Source organism: Phalangium opilio, unplaced genomic scaffold, assembly GCF_054372755.1.
Source record: "Phalangium opilio isolate 3A_F unplaced genomic scaffold, DU_Popi_V2 ptg000045l_1, whole genome shotgun sequence".
NCBI lineage: Eukaryota > Metazoa > Arthropoda > Arachnida > Opiliones > Phalangiidae > Phalangium > Phalangium opilio.
Window position 1 is genome coordinate 603,807 of NW_028324168.1, and position 18,580 is coordinate 622,386.

Genomic DNA, 18,580 nt, shown 5'->3' on the forward strand with positions numbered 1-18,580 from the left:
TAATTTGGTTTAGATGAAACAATTACGGTTCAATAAAACGAACTTCACGACATAACAGCCGCACCAACAAAGAATATTCAAACTCTACGCGCCCTAAAAGACGGTTGGAAAATATAAATTTAAAGGCGGGATAGGAATAGCGACGTCACGAGAACGTATTTCCGATTCCGGAATCTACGGGCGGCGCATGCGTAAAATGAAGAAGGGTAGTAGTCTGCTATGAAAAATCTCCCGCCAAAATTGACACGCGCTTTTTGTTTGTTTACAATAATACCTGTTTTTGTTCATTTAAGTAATTAGTTTTAACTAAATTACTTATTATTTTAAAGAGTAAAGAGTCTCATAATGAAGATAGTCATCTGGCCAGGTAATTAAATAATATTAACCCTAATTAGCGGCCGTACATTTATCATTTATTTTGCAATAGAAAACCTATCTGACACTTCAAAAAACAACAAAAATGTTATAAAAACCATCAAATTAAAGCATCCCGTCACTGGTAAGTGTTAAAATTACAAAATAATTAACTTAAATTAATATTTTCCCCTAATAGAAACTGAATGTTTATTCTTTTATGATGAAAATGAGTTTAAAATCTATGAACTAACACAGTTTTCAGAACCTCATAGGTCTTGGTTTTTGGGAAATAAAGCCTATTCGGGTTAGTAAAGTTTAAATTAATTAATAACCTAATTATACTAAATATAATTAAACCTAAATAGATGGAAGTATACTTCTAACAACCCCTCTAGATCCAATATTTCTTTTAATACCATATCTAGAAAAGGTATTGTACCTCATAAATCATAATTAATTAAACCATGATTAAACTTAATTTACTTGACATTTATTGCAGAATGGAAAACGTTTTTCCATTCTAGAAGACATCCTGCAAGATGAGGAATTCCCTGACAATAAATTCCTCATCTCTGTACTTAATAAAATTAAGGTTAACGTTCAAACAATCACAGATTTTAAAGGTACATGTACTATTTCTGTAAAATTAAGTACATTAACGACGTAATTATCTTTAAATATAGATTTTTCAAATAACAAAGTATTCAGATTTAATGAAGATAAGACTGTAGATTGGTTAAAAGTTAAAGTAACGAGTTTATCTAAAGTTTTGGAAGAAAAATCAATAGACATTAATGTTGGTGGATCTTGCGCTTCAAATTATGTTGAAACTAAAGAAATTTCTAAAGGTAAACCATAAATTTTATTTAATGAATATTTTAATTATTAAAACAATAAAATTAAGATTTTAATTAATTATAATTAATTAGAATCATATTTGGAGTATTCATGCAATTTACTCGGAGAATACATCAGTCAAGCTTTGCTCCATAAACTAAAATCAAGTTACGGGTAAAAATAATATTAAACTTAATTAAACAGTTTAATGTTAATTTTAAATTGTTTTTAAGGTTTTCTATTACAGATTCTGATACTTCTGTATCTAAAAAGAGAGGACTAGGCGACCAAAATGAATCCACAAACCTAAGCCCTAAATCAAAGGTAATTTTAGTTTATATTAATAGTTAATTTAATTTAATTTTAATTAAGTTTAATTTTTACTTTGTTTTTTCTTTTAGAAAGGCAAAGTTGGTGTGGAACCTGATGATGATTACAGTGCAGGTGCTAATGGGAATAATTCGACTAATTCAAAATCGGTAATTAATAAATTAAAGTTAATTAAGTTTAATTCATAATTAATTTAACATTAAAATTCATTTCAGAATCAGAAATTGACTGTCAGTCAAAAACGATTGCTTAAAGTTGATAAAACTGGGATGAAAAATTTGTCTCACTTTTTTGCTAAGAAATAATTATTGTTAATTAAATTTGATTGTAATTTGATACAAAATAAAATAAATTTCTTTGAATTTGTTTAATTTTTTTAAAAACATAGGCTTATTACCAACTTGCATCCTGGGGGGGGGACTTCAATGGGACTGTGGGAACTATAGAGTGCTGTCAGAAGCGCTGGTGTGACGTCACCCATGCTGTTTTCCCATAAAGAAAAAACGGTAACTGTCATGGCCGCCCATTGCTAAAGGCAGACTCGTGACGTTTAACCTTGGACCTGACGTCACAACTGACAGCACTCTATACTTACATAGCTATGATCATAAGTTCATAAGATATGTTCCATAAGTTTGTCACGGGTTACTGAGAGCTTTTCATGAAGTGACGTAGATGAAACGTCATAGATTCTCGAAAAGCGACGCCTTGTGGGGCGCTGTCAAAGGCTTAGTACAGACTAAATAGGAAGATGGAAGTCCTGTAAAACCGCGTGTTCTCGAACATGCTCTCATCTTATAAACTTATGCTATGGTTATGATACTCTATAGATACAGAGAGCTAACAGTTCTGGCCCTGAAACGTCACAACCTTCTATCTCTTCTTACTGGTGTTTCATCCCCCCCCCTAACGGTTGGAAACGGTATTCTACGCGCAAAAATGCCAATCAAGAGATGGACTGCGTGACGTCAGACTATCTCTTCCCCGTAGCCAGTTGTTACTGTTAGCTCCCTATATTACTCTATGAAATCTCCAGTTTATAATGGTACCTTAATTTTTAATTTAAGTAGATTAGAAATGAAGTTACAACCAATTAAAATTATATAACATAAAATATGTTTGACCTTGAATAAACCACGTGCAAAGTTTAACTGTCAGATTAAAGGTTAAAGATAATTAATAAGCAGCTTACATTTAATTGTAATTTCAAATTTTTCAAGCTGGTTAATAAAGTTTCCAGAAAAACGTTCGAACCATTATTTATCAAACTATTCCGCAAATATTTAAAAGATAAATTCCAATCCCAGACTCTCAGTTGAATATTTCAAACAAACACTACAGGCTTTTGAATAATTTTGTATTTTTTTCCTACTAAAGCTAACAAAAGGCATTCCCTAAATTATTCCATAAAAACCGTGCCTAGTAGAGGGACTCACATAGACCACGCATAAACTCCGATTTACAATAGAGCAATCTCAGAAGCCGTAGTGCGACGTCACCCACGCTATTTGCCCATAGAGTGCTGTCAGTTGTGACGTCAGATCCAAGGTTAAACGTCACGAGTCTGCCTTTAGCAATGGGCGGCCATGACAGTTACCGTTTTTTCTTTATGGGAAAACAGCATGGGTGACGTCACACCGGCGCTTCTGACAGCACTCTATAGAACCAAAGCGGTACCAAACATGGCCGCCCACTGCCAAAGCTAAGCCCGTGACGTTTTAAGTAGGCACTGACGTCACAACTAAGATAGCTCTATAGTCTGCTACCACGCCCTCCTATCTCTTACCTTTGTTTTAGCGAGATCCCATATTGGATGTCGTCAGCTTAGACCATACAATTTAGACTACCAATTTTGACGTCACGTCTCACCGTAGCTCCTCCGCTCTCAGAATACCACTCTATATTACCAGATTTTGATTCTCTTCGATTAAAACATTGAACTTGGGTCCCCATAGACAATTATTGTTCCGAAGGACATTCATAATTCGAAAAAGTGTCGAAGATAGGTCTAGTATTTGCCAGAAAATCAACACTTCCCAAAGGAGATAACAGATACTTTTAAATCTTGTTTATAAACAAAACAATTGAAAATTTATCTTATAAAAGGGCTGGGTCGTACCGGCTAAAACAACACTTTGAATTTGGTAAGCTAAAGTTTCGAAACACCAGAAAAAACGGCAACGACCCCAACAAAAAAAAATTCAATTGAAAAAGAAAGATCGAATTATGAAAGGAAATCTTAAAGGTAATATCTTCAATTACTTTACAATTTAATTACACTCCATGCGAGAGCGAGAATACCCCAATGGAGGCTTCGCCCCTGCGTGTTGGTTTCTCTTTATGGAATTTCCGAAATAGTCTATAGACCATTGCCAAGTGACAACACCAGAAAGTTCGTTCATTTACTACACGCCGGAGGCTAGCCAACTCGCACTGCCTCTTGCGGTGTTTCTTGGCACGAGGGAAATAGTCCGCTACTACGAACTTTCTCGTGACGTCATACCCTCCTATCTCTTACCTCGGTTTGGGTACCACATTGGAAGTCGTCAGCTCAGGCCCTAGAATTTTTTCAGTATTACTTTAGACTAGAGCCTCCGATGGCGACCCCGCCCCTGTCAGAGAGAATTTAGAAGGGGAGTGGAAGGCCCCCCCTTTGACTCTATTAAACGTGATGACGCCCAAACAAGATGTCGCGTTGAGCTTTTTGGGGTAGGCGAGTTTCCGGTCACGTGTTCTAAAATCTATCTATTACAAACGCATCATACCGGAAATCGACCTGCCTAGATAACGTTTAGCAGACGACGTTGCGCTACATTCCAAACCACCCCTTCCACTCCCCTTCTAAATTCTCTCTGCCCCTGTGGTGTTTGCATCTCTCATGGCATTAATGGAACGGTCTATTTAATACAAGACAGTGTATCTTGATCCGCATTTCTTAGGTTTTGCTCCTGCTTCTAATTATAATAACATCAAAAACAAATTTCAATTAAAGATTAGTACAAGAAAGGTTAGGTTCCACTTGGTCTAAACTGACCTTGATACAACAAAAGGGTTTATATTCAATAAAACTTTGAACTATCGTAGGGAAGGGGAATTACGTACCTTATATCGAACACAATGAGCGTGAAACGTGACCTCTAAACCGTAGTTCAAGGGTCTTATCTTTTGTTGATAAAAGATTGGCAAGGGGTGGAACCCCTTTAAGATAGATGCTCAAAGACCCTCAACATCGTGGAAACGCTGGTCATATTTGCACGTGCACCAAATACCCCTTTAAAACTCGGGAAAGCCCCCAGAGAATTGTCCCCTTAGAACAGTCCCTCCTGGTGTTAAGCGTTAACCATTATTATTTGCACCTGCGTGTTGACCGGACCTCACCATTTCTTTCCATTTAACCCCCAGGACAATCTACTTGCGAAGGCAACTGTTGTAGTTATTGTAAAATAAGCCGTGACAACGGGAAAGAATTTAAAGAAAATTCGGTGGTTAAAAGTTCGAATTTGGAGCGAAAGAAACCACGAGAAACACCGAAGTCTTCCGATACAAAAGCTGGTAAGTTATTTTTTAGTTTACTGAAAAATAATCAGAATTTTTATTGATATTTATTTTTTTATCGTAAAAAGTTCAAGGGTTAAAAGTTAACGAAATTCAAGTTTGTTTATTATTAGGAGTTATTTATGTTAGTATTCCCCCAATCTAAAATAAAACGGAGAATGCAATTTAAATAAAATTAAGTTAATATAATTAACAAATATTTAAAGATCTTTTCGAGTACTACGGAAGTGATATCAAATAAAGATTTTAAAATAATTTTTTTTTAAAAAAAAATTCTATCATTGTATTTATAGCTAATCAATCTGCGGAAATGTGGCAATTAACTTTTCCTGGTTTCGGATCTAATTGGGTCGGCAATATTGCTAAATCGGCTTTCAAGCGACCATCGCGATGTTGCCGATTTAACTTAGCCAAGTCGTTATCGACGCAAATTAACCCGAGAATCGTGACGAAATCGGGACCGGTTGAAGGATTTAAACTTAAAGGCAGAGCGGGAAAAGAAATTGTGACATTTTACGGGATCCCTTATGCGCAAGCGCCTATTGGAGAGCTCCGCTTTAGAGCGCCTGTTCCAGTTACCCCATGGAAGAGAACGTTTCAGGTATAAGACCGGCTTAGTAATTTGCCGACCTTTCCTTCTTAGGTTCATCTTCATAGGTCAAAAATGCTAATTAAATTTAACCTACTTGTTTACAGGCTTTGGAGACACCAAATCCATGTCCTCAGGTGGTCAGATCGGGAAAAAAGCCGTGCAAATACCCCATGGTTCTCAAGGATCCGAGTGAAGACTGTTTGAAACTTAACATCTGGGTGCCCAATGGCGGGGCTTGCACTAAACCCGTCATGGTATTTATACACGGCGGTGGTTTCTTAGAAGGTTCGTCCGTCAACGGTTACGTCGACGGCAAGCACTTGGCCGAAAGAGAAGATGTTATTGTGGTCTCAATGAATTATAGACTTGGGCCTCTTGGATTCATGTATTTAGGTAAGTTATTGATATGAAATTAATTTTATTTAAATTAAAACAACCTCCTTGCTATCTCCAAAACAGGCGAGGATCTGAAAGACGAAGTCCCGGGTAACGTTGGATTGGTTGACCAGCAGTTGGCCATGAAATGGGTCAAGAATAATATTGACGCATTCGGTGGGGATAATGGAAACATCACCGTCTTCGGTTGTAGCGCCGGTTCGGCCAGTGTTGGCCTTCACTTGATGTCCCCGGGAAGTAAAGGCCTCTTCCATCGCGCAATCATGATGAGTGGTTCACCAGCCAATCCTCGAGTGGTTCGTGATAAAGAAGTTCTCTTGGGCGCTGTTAATAGACTCTTGGATAACCTGGGGTACATGGGAGACTACGATAATAAGAAAGATGTCTTGAAGTTCTTGAGGAGCGTCGACTGCTCAGCCTTACCCATTGCGGGTCAGTACGGAACCAGAGGAATCTTGGACGTCAATCATTTCGGACCAACAGTGGATGGATTTTTCCTTCCTAGACCTCCAATGGATTATCTAGACGACTTGAAGTTTGAAAGCCACGTTGACCTGATGCTAGGCAATGTCTCGGATGAAGGAATCGCGTTTTTCAAATCGTACTACCCTGACGTATTTAGGAAGGGACAATTCGCTGGTCTGACGGAAGACCAACATTTTGACGTCATCAAGACCATGAATAACAGGGGTAATTACTCTTAACAACAAATGGACCGTAACCAGGGCTACAAAACAGCCTGTTAATACTTGACTACGCAGGTCTAACCGAACAGCAGATTTCTCTCTTGAGCAACTTTTATCAAAACCGGATGTACAAGGCTTATCAATTTGGAGCTATGGGTGGCATGATGTTGAGGGACACCGCCCTGGCTGTCGTCTCCGATGGCCTTTACAATATGGATACGGAATTCTTCTCGGAACGCTACGCCTTCGCTGGAAATAACGTCTACCGATATCTCTTCGACCAAACCTTGCCCATCTTCAAGACATTCCCTGAATACAGCGGGGCCATTCACGTCAGTGACCAGTTAATGATACTGGGCATGCGCGACGACGATTTGCCCAATGACTTGGTCAACTTCGGACACGAAATGTCCAAGAGATGGGCTACTTTCGCCCGTACTGGGTAAGCAAATGTTACAGTTCATAGCTTGGTTGGTCAATGATCGCAAATTTTCTGTTTTTAGAAACCCTAATTTGGAAAACCAAGGACGTGGCGTTAGATGGCAAAAGTACGTCTATTACGGACGTTTCTACGCTATTTTAAACTCTCAAAAGTTCCAACCGACGAAGGACTACAGGTCAAGTTTCTACCGAGTCTGGCGGCAAAGAATCATCTCTCCAGATGAGGAGAGCATGAGATGTATGACCCCGGACATGCTAAGTCCAGTGCGTGAACCAATTAGAGCTGGAGCCAGACTATAAATGAACAATTTAGGCAAAGAAATGTTCGGGATTTCAATCGCCTACGTGTTTTACATAGTGTGATGGACGTTTAAACACATCCTTGTACAGACTACATACTTTTTACTCATGTTGACCACAGTTTTTAATTATAATTAAGCTCGATAATTAAGATTAATGTAATCAACGGTAATTATTGACGTTATTGATTAAATTTTAACTGTTTTTACACAAAAATATACATTGATTAGTATATTTTAATATTAGTATTAACTTAAGCTATTCAAAATAATTAGCTTTCGAAATTTAAGTTAATGTTCCAATTAATTGTCCAATGAAAAATGATATTGACAAATAAAATGCAAAGAATTTTCATTAAAAAAATGTCTGATATATAAAAAATAACACTACCGAAAAAATTCCAGATGAAGGTCATGGATGAATTCTGTTTAGTGTTATGATAATCAGAACTCCCAGACTTCACTATCATGTCTAAAGTTACTTGTCAGTGAAAGTCATAATGATTTAACTGAATCTAGGCTTATTCTTTAGGGACAGTTAACAATGGTACTTTGAAGAAACCGCGAGGAAGTGAGACATTCAATACCCGGTCCTATCTATTAAGTTTAAAGATAATTGGTATCAGATATTAGAAAGGGATTCGATCACCAAATTCAATTTCTTTACTAAGTGGATTTCGATTGAGAAAACCACACGGAATTTTTGAACTCTGGTAGGTATAACTTGATTAAAATTAATAAACCAAGATTTTAAGGTTAATAATTTAAAGTATAGTTTTGACCAAGATGGCTCGGTCAAGGCTTACACTACTGTTGGGCCTTTTGATCCTAACTTCCCTTCACCTGATCTCTGGAATGACCTTATCGGATCAACCAGAAACAAACGAAATAGCCGTTGAAGATACCCATCTGGTCAAGACTGAAAATGGACAAGTTTCCGGGATAGAAATGGCCACTAAAATTGGGAAAAAGGTCATAGGGTATTTGGGGATACCGTACGCCGAGCCACCCGTTGGGGAATTGAGATTTAAACGACCGGAACCACTTAAGGAACCGTTTAAGGGTGTCTTCAAGGCTCACAAAGAACCGGTTGCTTGCTATCAACATGGACCAGAAAACTTGATGAGATCGATGAGACTATTAGGGTTTCACCTTAAGAGACCATTCTCTGAGGATTGTTTGAAGTTAAATGTTTACGTTCCCGAGGACTGTCCTGAAAAAGCATCGGTGTTTGTCAGCATTCATGGCGGAGGTAAGAGCTAGATGACCTTTAATATTAACTACCAAGGAAGATCAAGAAGATGGTTTAAATATTGCTTTAAACAGGTTTCTATTTGGGTTCTTCAACCCATCTCGGCTTTAACGGCGCCACCCTCGCGGCCCAAGAGAAGATTATCGTGGTCACTATGAACTACCGTCTGGGAACCTTAGGTTTCTTAAGTTTAAACCATGAGGAAGCACCAGGTAACGCTGGACTGATGGACCAACAGATGGCCATGATTTGGGTCAACAAAAACATCGCGGCATTCGGGGGCAACCCCAATGATGTCACTATAGGAGGTGTCAGCTCTGGTTCCGCTTCAGTTGGCTATCAGATCCTATCACCAGCCAGCAAGGGACTGTTCCAAAAAGCCCTGATGCAAAGCGGTGTACCGGCCAATCCATGGGCTTACGGGAACGTCGAGACGGTAGTCAAGAAGTCTTACGAGGTAAACGTTATGAAACCTCACTAGATGCCCTTCTTGGTCTATAACACCCTATCAAATATTTAGGTAGCGATGAATAATGGTTACCGTGGCAAAATGGATCCTCCCAGTGTCGCAAAGTTCTTGAGATCCTTGGATCCTGAAGACTTGAACGATGGCAACCATTTTCGTAACCTCGCCACTGATGAAAACATGATTCTTCCTACTGTTGATGGACACTTCTTGCCCAAAGACCCTGACCACGCCATTGTGGACGCCGCCAAAGAAAAGAACATCACAGTTATGATTGGAACCACGTCAGATGAGGGTTCAATGTTCGCACTCATGTCACACCCCACTTTATTCCTCCGGTAATTTATCCGGGAAAAATTACAATTTTACCATGTTGTTAAGCCTAATTTGACTTTCAGATACGAAGATCATAGCATAAACTTCTACGAATACGAACAAATTGTCCGCGATTTCGGTTTCGGTGATACCGAGACGTCAGCAATCGTCAACAACTACGTGTTGCCAGAAAAACGAGGGGATCCTCACTACTTGAGAGATCTAGCCTTAGAGACAGTTTCGGATTACTTATTCAATTGCGACACCAACGATTTTGCGGACTACTTAGCCAGTCAAGGACAGAAAGTACAAGTTTAGGATTGAACTCTTGTTATTGACCTTAATACCAATTATTCTTTCAAGGTGTTTAAATACGTATTTGACGGCAAGGCCCCGCAGTCATACTTCTCTGGTGTAATTCCGTCGAGTTTCATCAACGTCACTAAGGCCGGTCACGGGCAAGATTCCCTAATTTTACACGGCATTTACTTGCTTCCTGAAAGTGATAGATCTAAGGTAGAAGGAGAACTAGCGGAATACATTGATTTTGCCGAAAGAACAATGAAAAGATACGGAAACCTCATTAAACACGGGTACTTAATTTATCTCTTTCCAAGCTAGCCTTAAAATTAGGCCTAATTCTAACACGATTGCTATTTACAGAGATCCCAGTTTGAACTTAGAAGGTGAGGAACGAGATTTCCCGCGATACACGAAAGAGGGAGGCGAAACTCTGACTTTGAAGGTTAAACACGATGAAGTGACGCATCACTTCAGAGCCGAGACATGCCACATTTTTCAGCAAGTCATACCATTAGTCGAAACGTATGTCGATTGCAAAGAGGCCGCTAAAAACAAGCCAATTCGACCTCATCATGATGCTAAGCATTAAAACATTAAATATATTAATCAATAAAGATTTGAAATGATTATTTGAAAATGATAAATTTATTATCGTAAAGTGAATATGAAATCCGATCTCTATAAGGTCGTGACTTCTAGATAGTATTTGCAGGGTTAGTTATCAGCGCTTCTATTGAATGCACGCTTAAAAATTAGCGACTTATCATATGGTTTCGTGAAATCAAGATCCGATATTCTGGACATTCAATACTCTGTCATATCAGTTAAGTTCAAACATAACTTATGTCAGACAGACGATGTTATCAAGAAAAGGGGACGGTATAATTAATTTTCACTTAGTTACTAGGTGGATTTCCATCTAGAGAAACACAACTCTAGTTTGCATCACGATGGCTCGGTCAACGGTTATTCTACTACTGGGCCTTTTGACCCTAACTTCCCTTCACCTGACCTATGGAATGACTTTATCGGATCAACCGGAGATAAACGAAATAGCCGTTGAAGATACCCATCTGGTCAAGACTGAAAATGGGCAAGTTTCAGGGATAGAAATGGCCAGTAGAACTGGGAAAAAGGTCATAGGGTATTTGGGGATACCGTACGCCGAGCCACCCGTTGGGGAATTGAGATTTAAACGACCGGAATTACTTAAGGAACCGTTTAAGGGTGTCTTCAAGGCTCACAAAGAACCGGTTGCTTGCTATCAACATGGACCAGACACTCTTGTACGTTTAATGAGGAATCGTGGTTTTAATATAAAGAGACCGTTCACCGAGGACTGTCTCCAGTTAAACGTCTATGTTCCAGAGGATTGCCCGGAAAAGGCATCGGTACTTGTCTACTTTCACGCTGGAGGTAAGATACAACATAAGCACGATTCTGTCACCACCAAGGATTTACAAATATTGTCTGAACAGCTTTCTATTTGGGTTCTTCAACTTCCTTTGTCATTAACGGTGCCACCCTCGCGGCCGAAGAGAAGATTATCGTGGTCACTATAAACTACCGTCTGGGAGCCTTGGGTTTCTTAAGTTTAAACCACGAAGAAGCACCCGGCAACGCTGGACTGATGGACCAACAGATGGCCATGATTTGGGTCAACAAAAACATCGCGGCATTCGGAGGAAACCCCAATGACGTCACTCTAGGTGGTACCAGCGCTGGTTCCGCTTCAGTTGGTTATCATATCCTATCACCAGCCAGCAAGGGACTGTTTCAAAAAGCCCTGATGCAAAGCGGCGTTCCGGCCAATCCATGGGCTTACGGGAGCGTCGAGACTGTAGTCAAGAAGTCTTACGAGGTAAATGTTATGAAACCTCACGAGAAACCCTTCTTGGTCTATAATACCCTATTAAAAATTTAGGTAGCGACGAATAATGGTTACCGTGGCAAGATGGACCCTCCCAGTGTCGCAAAGTTCTTGAGATCCTTGGATCCTGAAGACATAAACGATGGCAACCAATACCGTGATTTTGCCGCTGAAGCCAATATGATTCTTCCCACTGTTGATGGATACTTTTTGCGCAAAGACCCCGACCACGCCATCGTGGACGCCGTCAAACAAAATAACATACAAATTATGATTGGAACCATGTCAGATGAGGGGGCCCTTTTCGCACTCATGTCACACCCTGACTTATTCTACCGGTAAATAAGTCGGTTTGGATTTATTTCCATTACAGATTAGAATATAATTTGACTTTCAGATACGAGGACCATAGCATAAACTTCTACGAATACGAAAGGATTGTCCGGGCATTCGGTTTCGGTGATGACGAAACGTCCGCAATTGTCAACAACTACGTGTTGCCAGAAAAACGAGGGGATCCTCACTACTTGAGGGACCTTGCCACGGAGACAGTCGGTGATTACTTAATCAGTTGCGACGTTAACGAGTTTGCTGACTACTTAGCCAGTCAAGGAAATAAAGTACTTAACACTATTTTGTAAAAGGAGAACTTAAAGGGTCGCACCGGAGCTGATGGGGTGAAGTTCACCAGCTCTTTGAGCATAAGGAATGGTGCCACCGTCGCGGTGGGCGGGTAACAACACACTAGCCAACAGTAACCCCCTTCACCACAATAGCTTCGGCGAGTCCCTTTAAATTGAATTTAAACTGATTGGTCTTTCCGAAAGGTCTTCAAATTCGTTTTAGACGGCAAACCCCCAGAGCCCAAAGGCAAGGAATTTCTACCAACATTCACTAAAGCTATCCATGGTGGAGATATTCCCATTTTATTTGGACATTACCTGCCAACTCCTGATAGCGCTACACCCGACATAAAAGGACTACTCGAGGAATACATTGATTTTGCCAAAAGAACAATGAAAAGATACGGGAACTTCATTAAACACGGGTACTTAATTTATCCCTTGCTAACCCTTAAAATTAGGCCTAATTCTAAAACGATTGCTATTTACAGAGATCCCAGTTTGAACTTGGAAGGTGAGGAACGAGATTTCCCGCGATACACGAAAGAGGGAGGCGAAACTCTGACTTTGAAGGTCAAACACGATGAAGTGACGCATCACTTCAGAGCCGAGACATGCCACATTTTTCAACAAGTCGTACCATTAGTCGAAACGTATGTCGATTGCAAAGAGGCTGCTAAGTACAAGGCAACGCGAATTAGACCTCACCATGATGTAAATCATTAATTGAAGTTTACCAAATAAAATTGTGACATAATTGCACACATTCATGTTATATCCTGTACTATTCCTTTAAAAGTTTGAATATTGACCCTTAATTCCCCGGCCTGTATGCTAAAATTTCTAAGAATCAACTCGAACGATAAACAAAGGTCGGGTTAAATGGTATTCTGGGTAAACCACTTCAATCAAGGATAGAGTACCAGGAATGATGAGTAAAACAGAAGGGGATAATAGAAGAAGGATGACACTCTGTATCCTCTTAATACATTAGCATGACGTAACATGATTCTTCCCAGGATCACCCTTTTTGTTTCCTCTTCCGCCCATCAAACTTCAGATGGGCATCGCACCGTGCTAGGGTGAATTCTATAACTGTTTGGTAGCACTAAATTCTCAGCAATCACCCCACAAACCTTGATTCTCTTGACGTGGGAGAAAAATACACAAGCGCATGTGCCTTGGCAAATAGTTAAGCGCTAACAGAGTAATAACAAGGGAACTATTTATCGCGTATGTGATTCGGTTTAGTAACTTTGAATAATCCAAATGTTGAAATGTCCCAGATGATGTTGTGAAAAATAATGTTACAATTACCCCGCTATATGGTACACTTCTCTCGAAGAGAAGTATTATACATTTCTGGTAAAAATAAAATAAAGAAAAAAAATAAATAAAAATCTTTGGAAAGTGAAATTGGATATGTTTACAATCAGAGAGATGCTGCATTGGATATCTTATCGAAATTCAACGGAAAACGAGGCCTAATTAGTCTACATACTCATACGCAAGGACCCACTAAACCACATTTTTTAATATTAACCCCGATAATCGGTTATTGAAAGTCTTAAAGAGTGGATCTTCACGTCTATCTCAGAAATTAAATTAAATTACGAATATGTTAATTTTCCATATACTTTTGTGTCTCGTTGCTATGGTAAATTTTAAATTTGCGCGAACGGCTTCGATTCCTCCAAATAACAAGGCCCCTTCAGACGAATTTTTTGTGGAGTTGGAAGATTTTAACCCCCTATCCGAATTGGAAACTTTAATGGAGGATATTGTTGACACGACTTCTGGCGTCTTCATCTCCACAACAACCAAGAGTAAAACCAATAATACTGTTAGAGTATTTTACGGAATACCTTACGCGAAACCACCCATTGGTGAACTAAGATTTAAGGTGAGTTATTATTCGTAATTCAGGGAGCCCAGCTAAAAATTTAAATTTCTTATAGGAAGAATAGGAATATTTTTCCGGTATTATAGGATTTTATAGGAGAAATAATGTGTTTTTATAGGAAAATATAGGGCTAAAAATGCTCATATATAATACTATTTTGGCTTCAACTATGCAGAAAAATATGAAGAAAAAATGATAATAAATTGGATTTTACTTTGAAAAGAGGAACTTAATTAATTAAATATAATATATAAAAAATCCTGAGGAAACTCCGCAATTTCGGTGTCTAGTCAAATGCAATCTCGATCAAAGAGCTAAATTTTGTTAAATTTTATGGTAAACTATACGAAAACTTCGACTAGGTCAAAAAATATAGGATATTATAGGACCTTTCATGAAATGATAGGATAATATAGGACAGGCTCTAAAATACAGGATTTTATAGGAATTATACTGTAGGACCGCTGGGCTCCATGGTTATTCGATGTTTTATTTTTAATTTTATTTTTTAATAAGCCACCTCAAGAAGCGGTAAGAAAACCCGGCTTAACGGTGGCCGATAAGAAAGGAAATGCCTGTTACCAATATGGTCCCGAAAAGACAATGAAACTACTTCGAAAATTGGGTTACAGTGTCCCGCCACCTTACAGCGAGGATTGTTTAATGCTAAATATATGGGTACCCCGGGACATCGATAGGAGACATCTACTTCCGGTTATGGTCTTCTTACACGGTGGAGGTTCGTTACTTCAGACATTTAAGCCTAATTATCAATTTAATTGATATATATTTATCTCGCAGGGTTCTACTTGGGTTCCTCAACGGATTACTACAGCGACGGAGCCACCTTGGTCTCTGAAGAGAACGTCATTGTGGTTTCCCTCAACTTTCGGTTAGGAATATTAGGTTTCTTAAGCCTCGGTCTTCGAGAGGAAGCTCCCGGTAACGCGGGATTAATGGATCAACAAATGGCTTTGAGATGGGTTAACAAAAACATCGCTAAATTCGGCGGAGACCCAAAGAAAGTCACACTCTTTGGGGTCAGTTCGGGGTCATCGTGCGTCGGCTTTCATATCATGTCACGCGGAAGTTCGGATCTCTTTCAAAGGGCCATTATGATGAGTGGTGTCCCGAGCAGCGCCTCGTCCTTCAACGATTTAGAAACAGTTATACGAAAGTCCGTTGAGGTGGCCAGAAATTTGAACTACAAGGGTACGGATGACCCTTACGAGGTCCTGGCCTTTTTGAGGTCAAAATCGGCCGAAGAGGTCAGCCAAGCCGCGGACGTATGCGGAGATGAGAAATATACAATTGGACCAACTTACGACGGAACATTTATCAAGGACGATCCTGAGGACATGAAATACATCGCCAGAAATAACATAGCTGTAATGATTGGTACAACGTCCGACGAAGGTACATTTGAATTCATATCCAAATACCCATATTTATACAGCAGGTAAGTGTACCACGTGACTGAAACACCGCAACCCTGGTTGTGATCCCCCTTTTTTTCAGATACGAAGATAGTGAACTAGAGTGGGCGGATTTCGAGCATATTTTAAAGAAATTGGAGCCAAGTTTGACCCACGAAATGGTCAGTGTCATTACACGGTATTACGTAGACCATTCCAAACCCGTGGATGACCCAATCATGATTAGAGACGCTGCTATTAAAGCCATTGGCGATTTTCTAGTCTTTTGCGATACGCAGGATTTCGCTGATACTTTAGCCGAGATGCAAATCACGGTATGTGTGAACGCGCCTTAAATGAAAAACTACGTACTAAAACACTTCATTTTAGGTCTACAGGTACATTTTTGATGGCAGAGCTAATATGACTCAAGCCCACGTCCCGAAATGGTCCGGAGCCTTACACGGTTGCGATGGTCTACTTCTATTCGGAGACTTTTTAGATTCCGACCAAATGACGTCAGAATATTTGCAATTTGTACGAGAAGTGATGAGGAAATTTGCAAATTTTGCGCGAACGGGGTAAGGAGTTATTTCACGTACCTACATTTTCCCTTTAAAATGAAATCTCGCGGGAAATTTTGTACCTTTAACAATGCATTTCATTCACGCGCCTTCTTTGAACTGATAAGCGTAGAATGGCGCGTGCATTCGGTTAAAGGTCTAGCGTCACAAATAATTAAAAAAAATTATCTTTCAGGAGTCCAAATTTAAGTGCCGAGGAATCGAGAATAGAGTCTATACCCATCCCCTGGCCATTATACCATGCAAAAGAACGGTACTCTACGATCATACGGTCAAACGGAGACACTGAAATTCAACACCCAAGATCGGACAAATGCGCGGCTTGGAAGTACTTGATAAAAAGTATGGAATATGACAAGAATCCCGATGACAAAGAACAGGGATTGCAAACTTGTTCGGGAAATAATATCGATTAAAAAATCGATTATTTTTTACCAGAAACCAATTAATCGAGGGTATTTTAAATATAATTTAAACGTTTATGCATTTTTTTTAAGTAATTAAGTATGATCTTGAATAAATTATTGCTTGTATCTGTTAACTGACACGTTAGATGGCGTGCCAAGAAATTGGTCCTCCAGGGTCGATAAGACTTGGTCCAAAGACAGAACCCACCAAAAACCAAAATTAAATTAAACACTTACATTAAGTCCAAACTCTATATACGTGGTGGTTAGCTTGTTTATCAATAAATTTAGTTTAACCCCTAAAAATAACAGCTAAGAGGAGGGGTCCAGGAGTACGTCAGATATCATGAAAAACATGACATTAAACCTATATGGAAGAAAAATAGTTATCTCAATTAAATACAAGTAAGATCAAGAGAAATCAATTATGGGTAATCTAATTAGGCCTAAAACGAGGTACGTAGAAGCGAGGAGAGTCATTAACCTCGCCAACTTGCAGGACGCGTTCACACTAGAGCTTGTTGTTTTATTATATTTTTTAAATATCCCATAAGTTTATAAGATATGTTCCATAAGTATGTCACTACATATACTTCGTAATGCTGCAGAAGAGACTTACAGCTCGAGCTAGTTCGAGAACGAGGTATAGTTCCATCTATACCTATTTAGTCTGTACTAAGACTTTGATAGCGCCTCACCAGGCGTCGCTTTACCTCGAATCTATGACCTACGTCACTTCATGACAAGCTCCAGTTCATAACCAGTGACTAACTTAAGGAACATATCTTATGAACTTATGATATCCAGATTTGATTTCGAAAAATATTGAAAAATACAACTCCAAGGGAACAGTTTTGACTCGAAGGGTGAAAAAGAACATTTGTAGAAGAAAACTCACAATATTTTAAATTATCAAATCACTATTTCAATATTAAATCAATCCAGCGATGATTTTACAAATTTGACTTTTACACAAAGCTATATTTCTAAAATCCCCAAGTGTGAACGAAGCCTTAAACTACCTTCTTTGAAAAAACGATTAAGCCTAACCGATTAGAACCGGCAATTAAGCGATCGATAATACCAATAAAGAATAAACGAGAGCAAAACAAATTAATTCAAAGTCATTAGAACGAATTAACCGAAACAGGTCTCCACCAAGCAACAACAAAAATAAATAAACATTAAGAACTATATCACTCATAGACTTATCACGTCATTGGCAATGGAGATACTAGGGGGGAGGTAATAGCGAATTTACCCCCTCGTCTATACCCCTGCAGGAATGTCTAGTCTCTGTCTGTAAACAGAATTATTTTTGTATCAAAATAATTTTGTTTTTCAATCTGATTCTCCTATTCCTTATAATGGAATGATTATTATCTTAAGTGCCTAACGTATTTCAAGATGAGAATACACCAAGCGCTAAAGCTAACATCCCTGAGGTTTCAATTGCTCATACAGGGTTCTTACGAAATTTTTACATTGAAAATCCCTGACTTATCCAGGTTATCCCTGACCAAATTTTTTAAATATCCCTGACTATTTTAAGAGTCCACTTCATCACACCTGTCTCATATTTAGTATTGCTCGAAGCATAGCTCAATATACCAAACGAAATCCCTGACATATCCCTGACTTTTTAGGAAAAAGTTTCAAATCCCTGACTTTTTCCTCTATTTTCCATATCCCTGACTTATCCAGGTTTTCCAGGTTATCCAGGTTCCGTACGAACCCTGTCATAGTAAAAAATTTGGTCAAGTTTTTATAAGTGTTGGTTTGGTAATTTCTTTCACAATAATTTCGCTCCTTCTCAAAGTTATCTTAATTTATAATGAGTTAATTTGCTACGAGAAAGCGAATTTAATTATGTTTCGTACTAATTTAAATTTTGGCACGTGGAAAGTTCTCGAGTTTTAAAGAGAAAATCTACTAGGCCTATGGTTAAC

The 18,580-nt window shown here is 38.8% G+C and overlaps 4 protein-coding genes across 4 annotated transcripts; all 4 read left to right on the forward strand.

The window, feature by feature from the left end:
- Positions 1-221: 221 nt before the first annotated feature.
- LOC149676562 (ribonuclease H2 subunit B) lies at positions 222-1,886 on the forward strand. The gene is made up of 10 exons (XM_089837624.1): positions 222-367; positions 428-499; positions 554-661; positions 723-787; positions 857-980; positions 1,041-1,205; positions 1,287-1,368; positions 1,428-1,518; positions 1,596-1,673; positions 1,740-1,886. Exons 1-10 carry the CDS (start codon positions 346-348, stop codon positions 1,827-1,829), a joined length of 897 nt encoding a protein of 298 aa, XP_089693750.1. The 5' UTR covers positions 222-345; the 3' UTR covers positions 1,830-1,886.
- Positions 1,887-3,632: 1,746 nt separating this feature from the next.
- On the forward strand, positions 3,633-16,768 carry LOC149676563 (uncharacterized). Its single transcript, XM_089838536.1, has 15 exons — positions 3,633-3,769; positions 4,927-5,076; positions 5,373-5,680; positions 5,776-5,944; positions 8,820-9,202; positions 9,266-9,549; positions 9,610-9,832; positions 9,890-10,119; positions 12,814-13,036; positions 13,938-14,225; positions 14,742-14,964; positions 15,027-15,684; positions 15,744-15,975; positions 16,031-16,221; positions 16,400-16,768. The coding sequence occupies exons 1-15, from the start codon at positions 3,751-3,753 to the stop codon at positions 16,638-16,640; spliced, it is 3,822 nt and encodes a 1,273-aa protein (XP_089694662.1). The 5' UTR covers positions 3,633-3,750; the 3' UTR covers positions 16,641-16,768.
- Positions 7,918-8,886, forward strand: LOC149676564 (acetylcholinesterase-like). Its single transcript, XM_089837632.1, has 2 exons — positions 7,918-8,206; positions 8,269-8,886. The coding sequence occupies exon 2, from the start codon at positions 8,280-8,282 to the stop codon at positions 8,754-8,756; it is 477 nt and encodes a 158-aa protein (XP_089693758.1). The 5' UTR covers positions 7,918-8,206; positions 8,269-8,279; the 3' UTR covers positions 8,757-8,886.
- Positions 10,430-12,664, forward strand: LOC149676565 (cholinesterase-like). The gene is made up of 4 exons (XM_089837611.1): positions 10,430-11,245; positions 11,308-11,690; positions 11,754-12,037; positions 12,097-12,664. The coding sequence occupies exons 1-4, from the start codon at positions 10,780-10,782 to the stop codon at positions 12,338-12,340; spliced, it is 1,377 nt and encodes a 458-aa protein (XP_089693737.1). The 5' UTR covers positions 10,430-10,779; the 3' UTR covers positions 12,341-12,664.
- Positions 16,769-18,580: the final 1,812 nt, after the last annotated feature.

What these genes read in the sequence shown, in the direction of transcription:
- LOC149676563 (XM_089838536.1), top strand. An exon ending in GGTATTTATACACGGCGGTG is followed by an intron (nt 5,945 to 8,819) that starts GTTTCTTAGAAG and finishes TGCTTTAAACAG; the next exon opens with GTTTCTATTTGGGTTCTTCA. An exon ending in GAATTAGACCTCACCATGAT is followed by an intron (nt 13,037 to 13,937) that starts GTAAATCATTAA and finishes AATTAAATTACG; the next exon opens with AATATGTTAATTTTCCATAT.
- LOC149676564 (XM_089837632.1), top strand. Translation starts at nt 8,280, where the DNA reads ATGGCTCGGTCAAGGCTTACACTACTGTTGGGCCTTTTGATCCTAACT.
- LOC149676562 (XM_089837624.1), top strand. Translation starts at nt 346, where the DNA reads ATGAAGATAGTCATCTGGCCAG. An exon ending in TAATACCATATCTAGAAAAG is followed by an intron (nt 788 to 856) that starts GTATTGTACCTC and finishes CATTTATTGCAG; the next exon opens with AATGGAAAACGTTTTTCCAT. An exon ending in ATTCGACTAATTCAAAATCG is followed by an intron (nt 1,674 to 1,739) that starts GTAATTAATAAA and finishes AATTCATTTCAG; the next exon opens with AATCAGAAATTGACTGTCAG.
- LOC149676565 (XM_089837611.1), top strand. Translation starts at nt 10,780, where the DNA reads ATGGCTCGGTCAACGGTTATTCTACTACTGGGCCTTTTGACCCTAACT. An exon ending in TGTCTACTTTCACGCTGGAG is followed by an intron (nt 11,246 to 11,307) that starts GTAAGATACAAC and finishes TTGTCTGAACAG; the next exon opens with CTTTCTATTTGGGTTCTTCA. An exon ending in CACCCTGACTTATTCTACCG is followed by an intron (nt 12,038 to 12,096) that starts GTAAATAAGTCG and finishes TTTGACTTTCAG; the next exon opens with ATACGAGGACCATAGCATAA.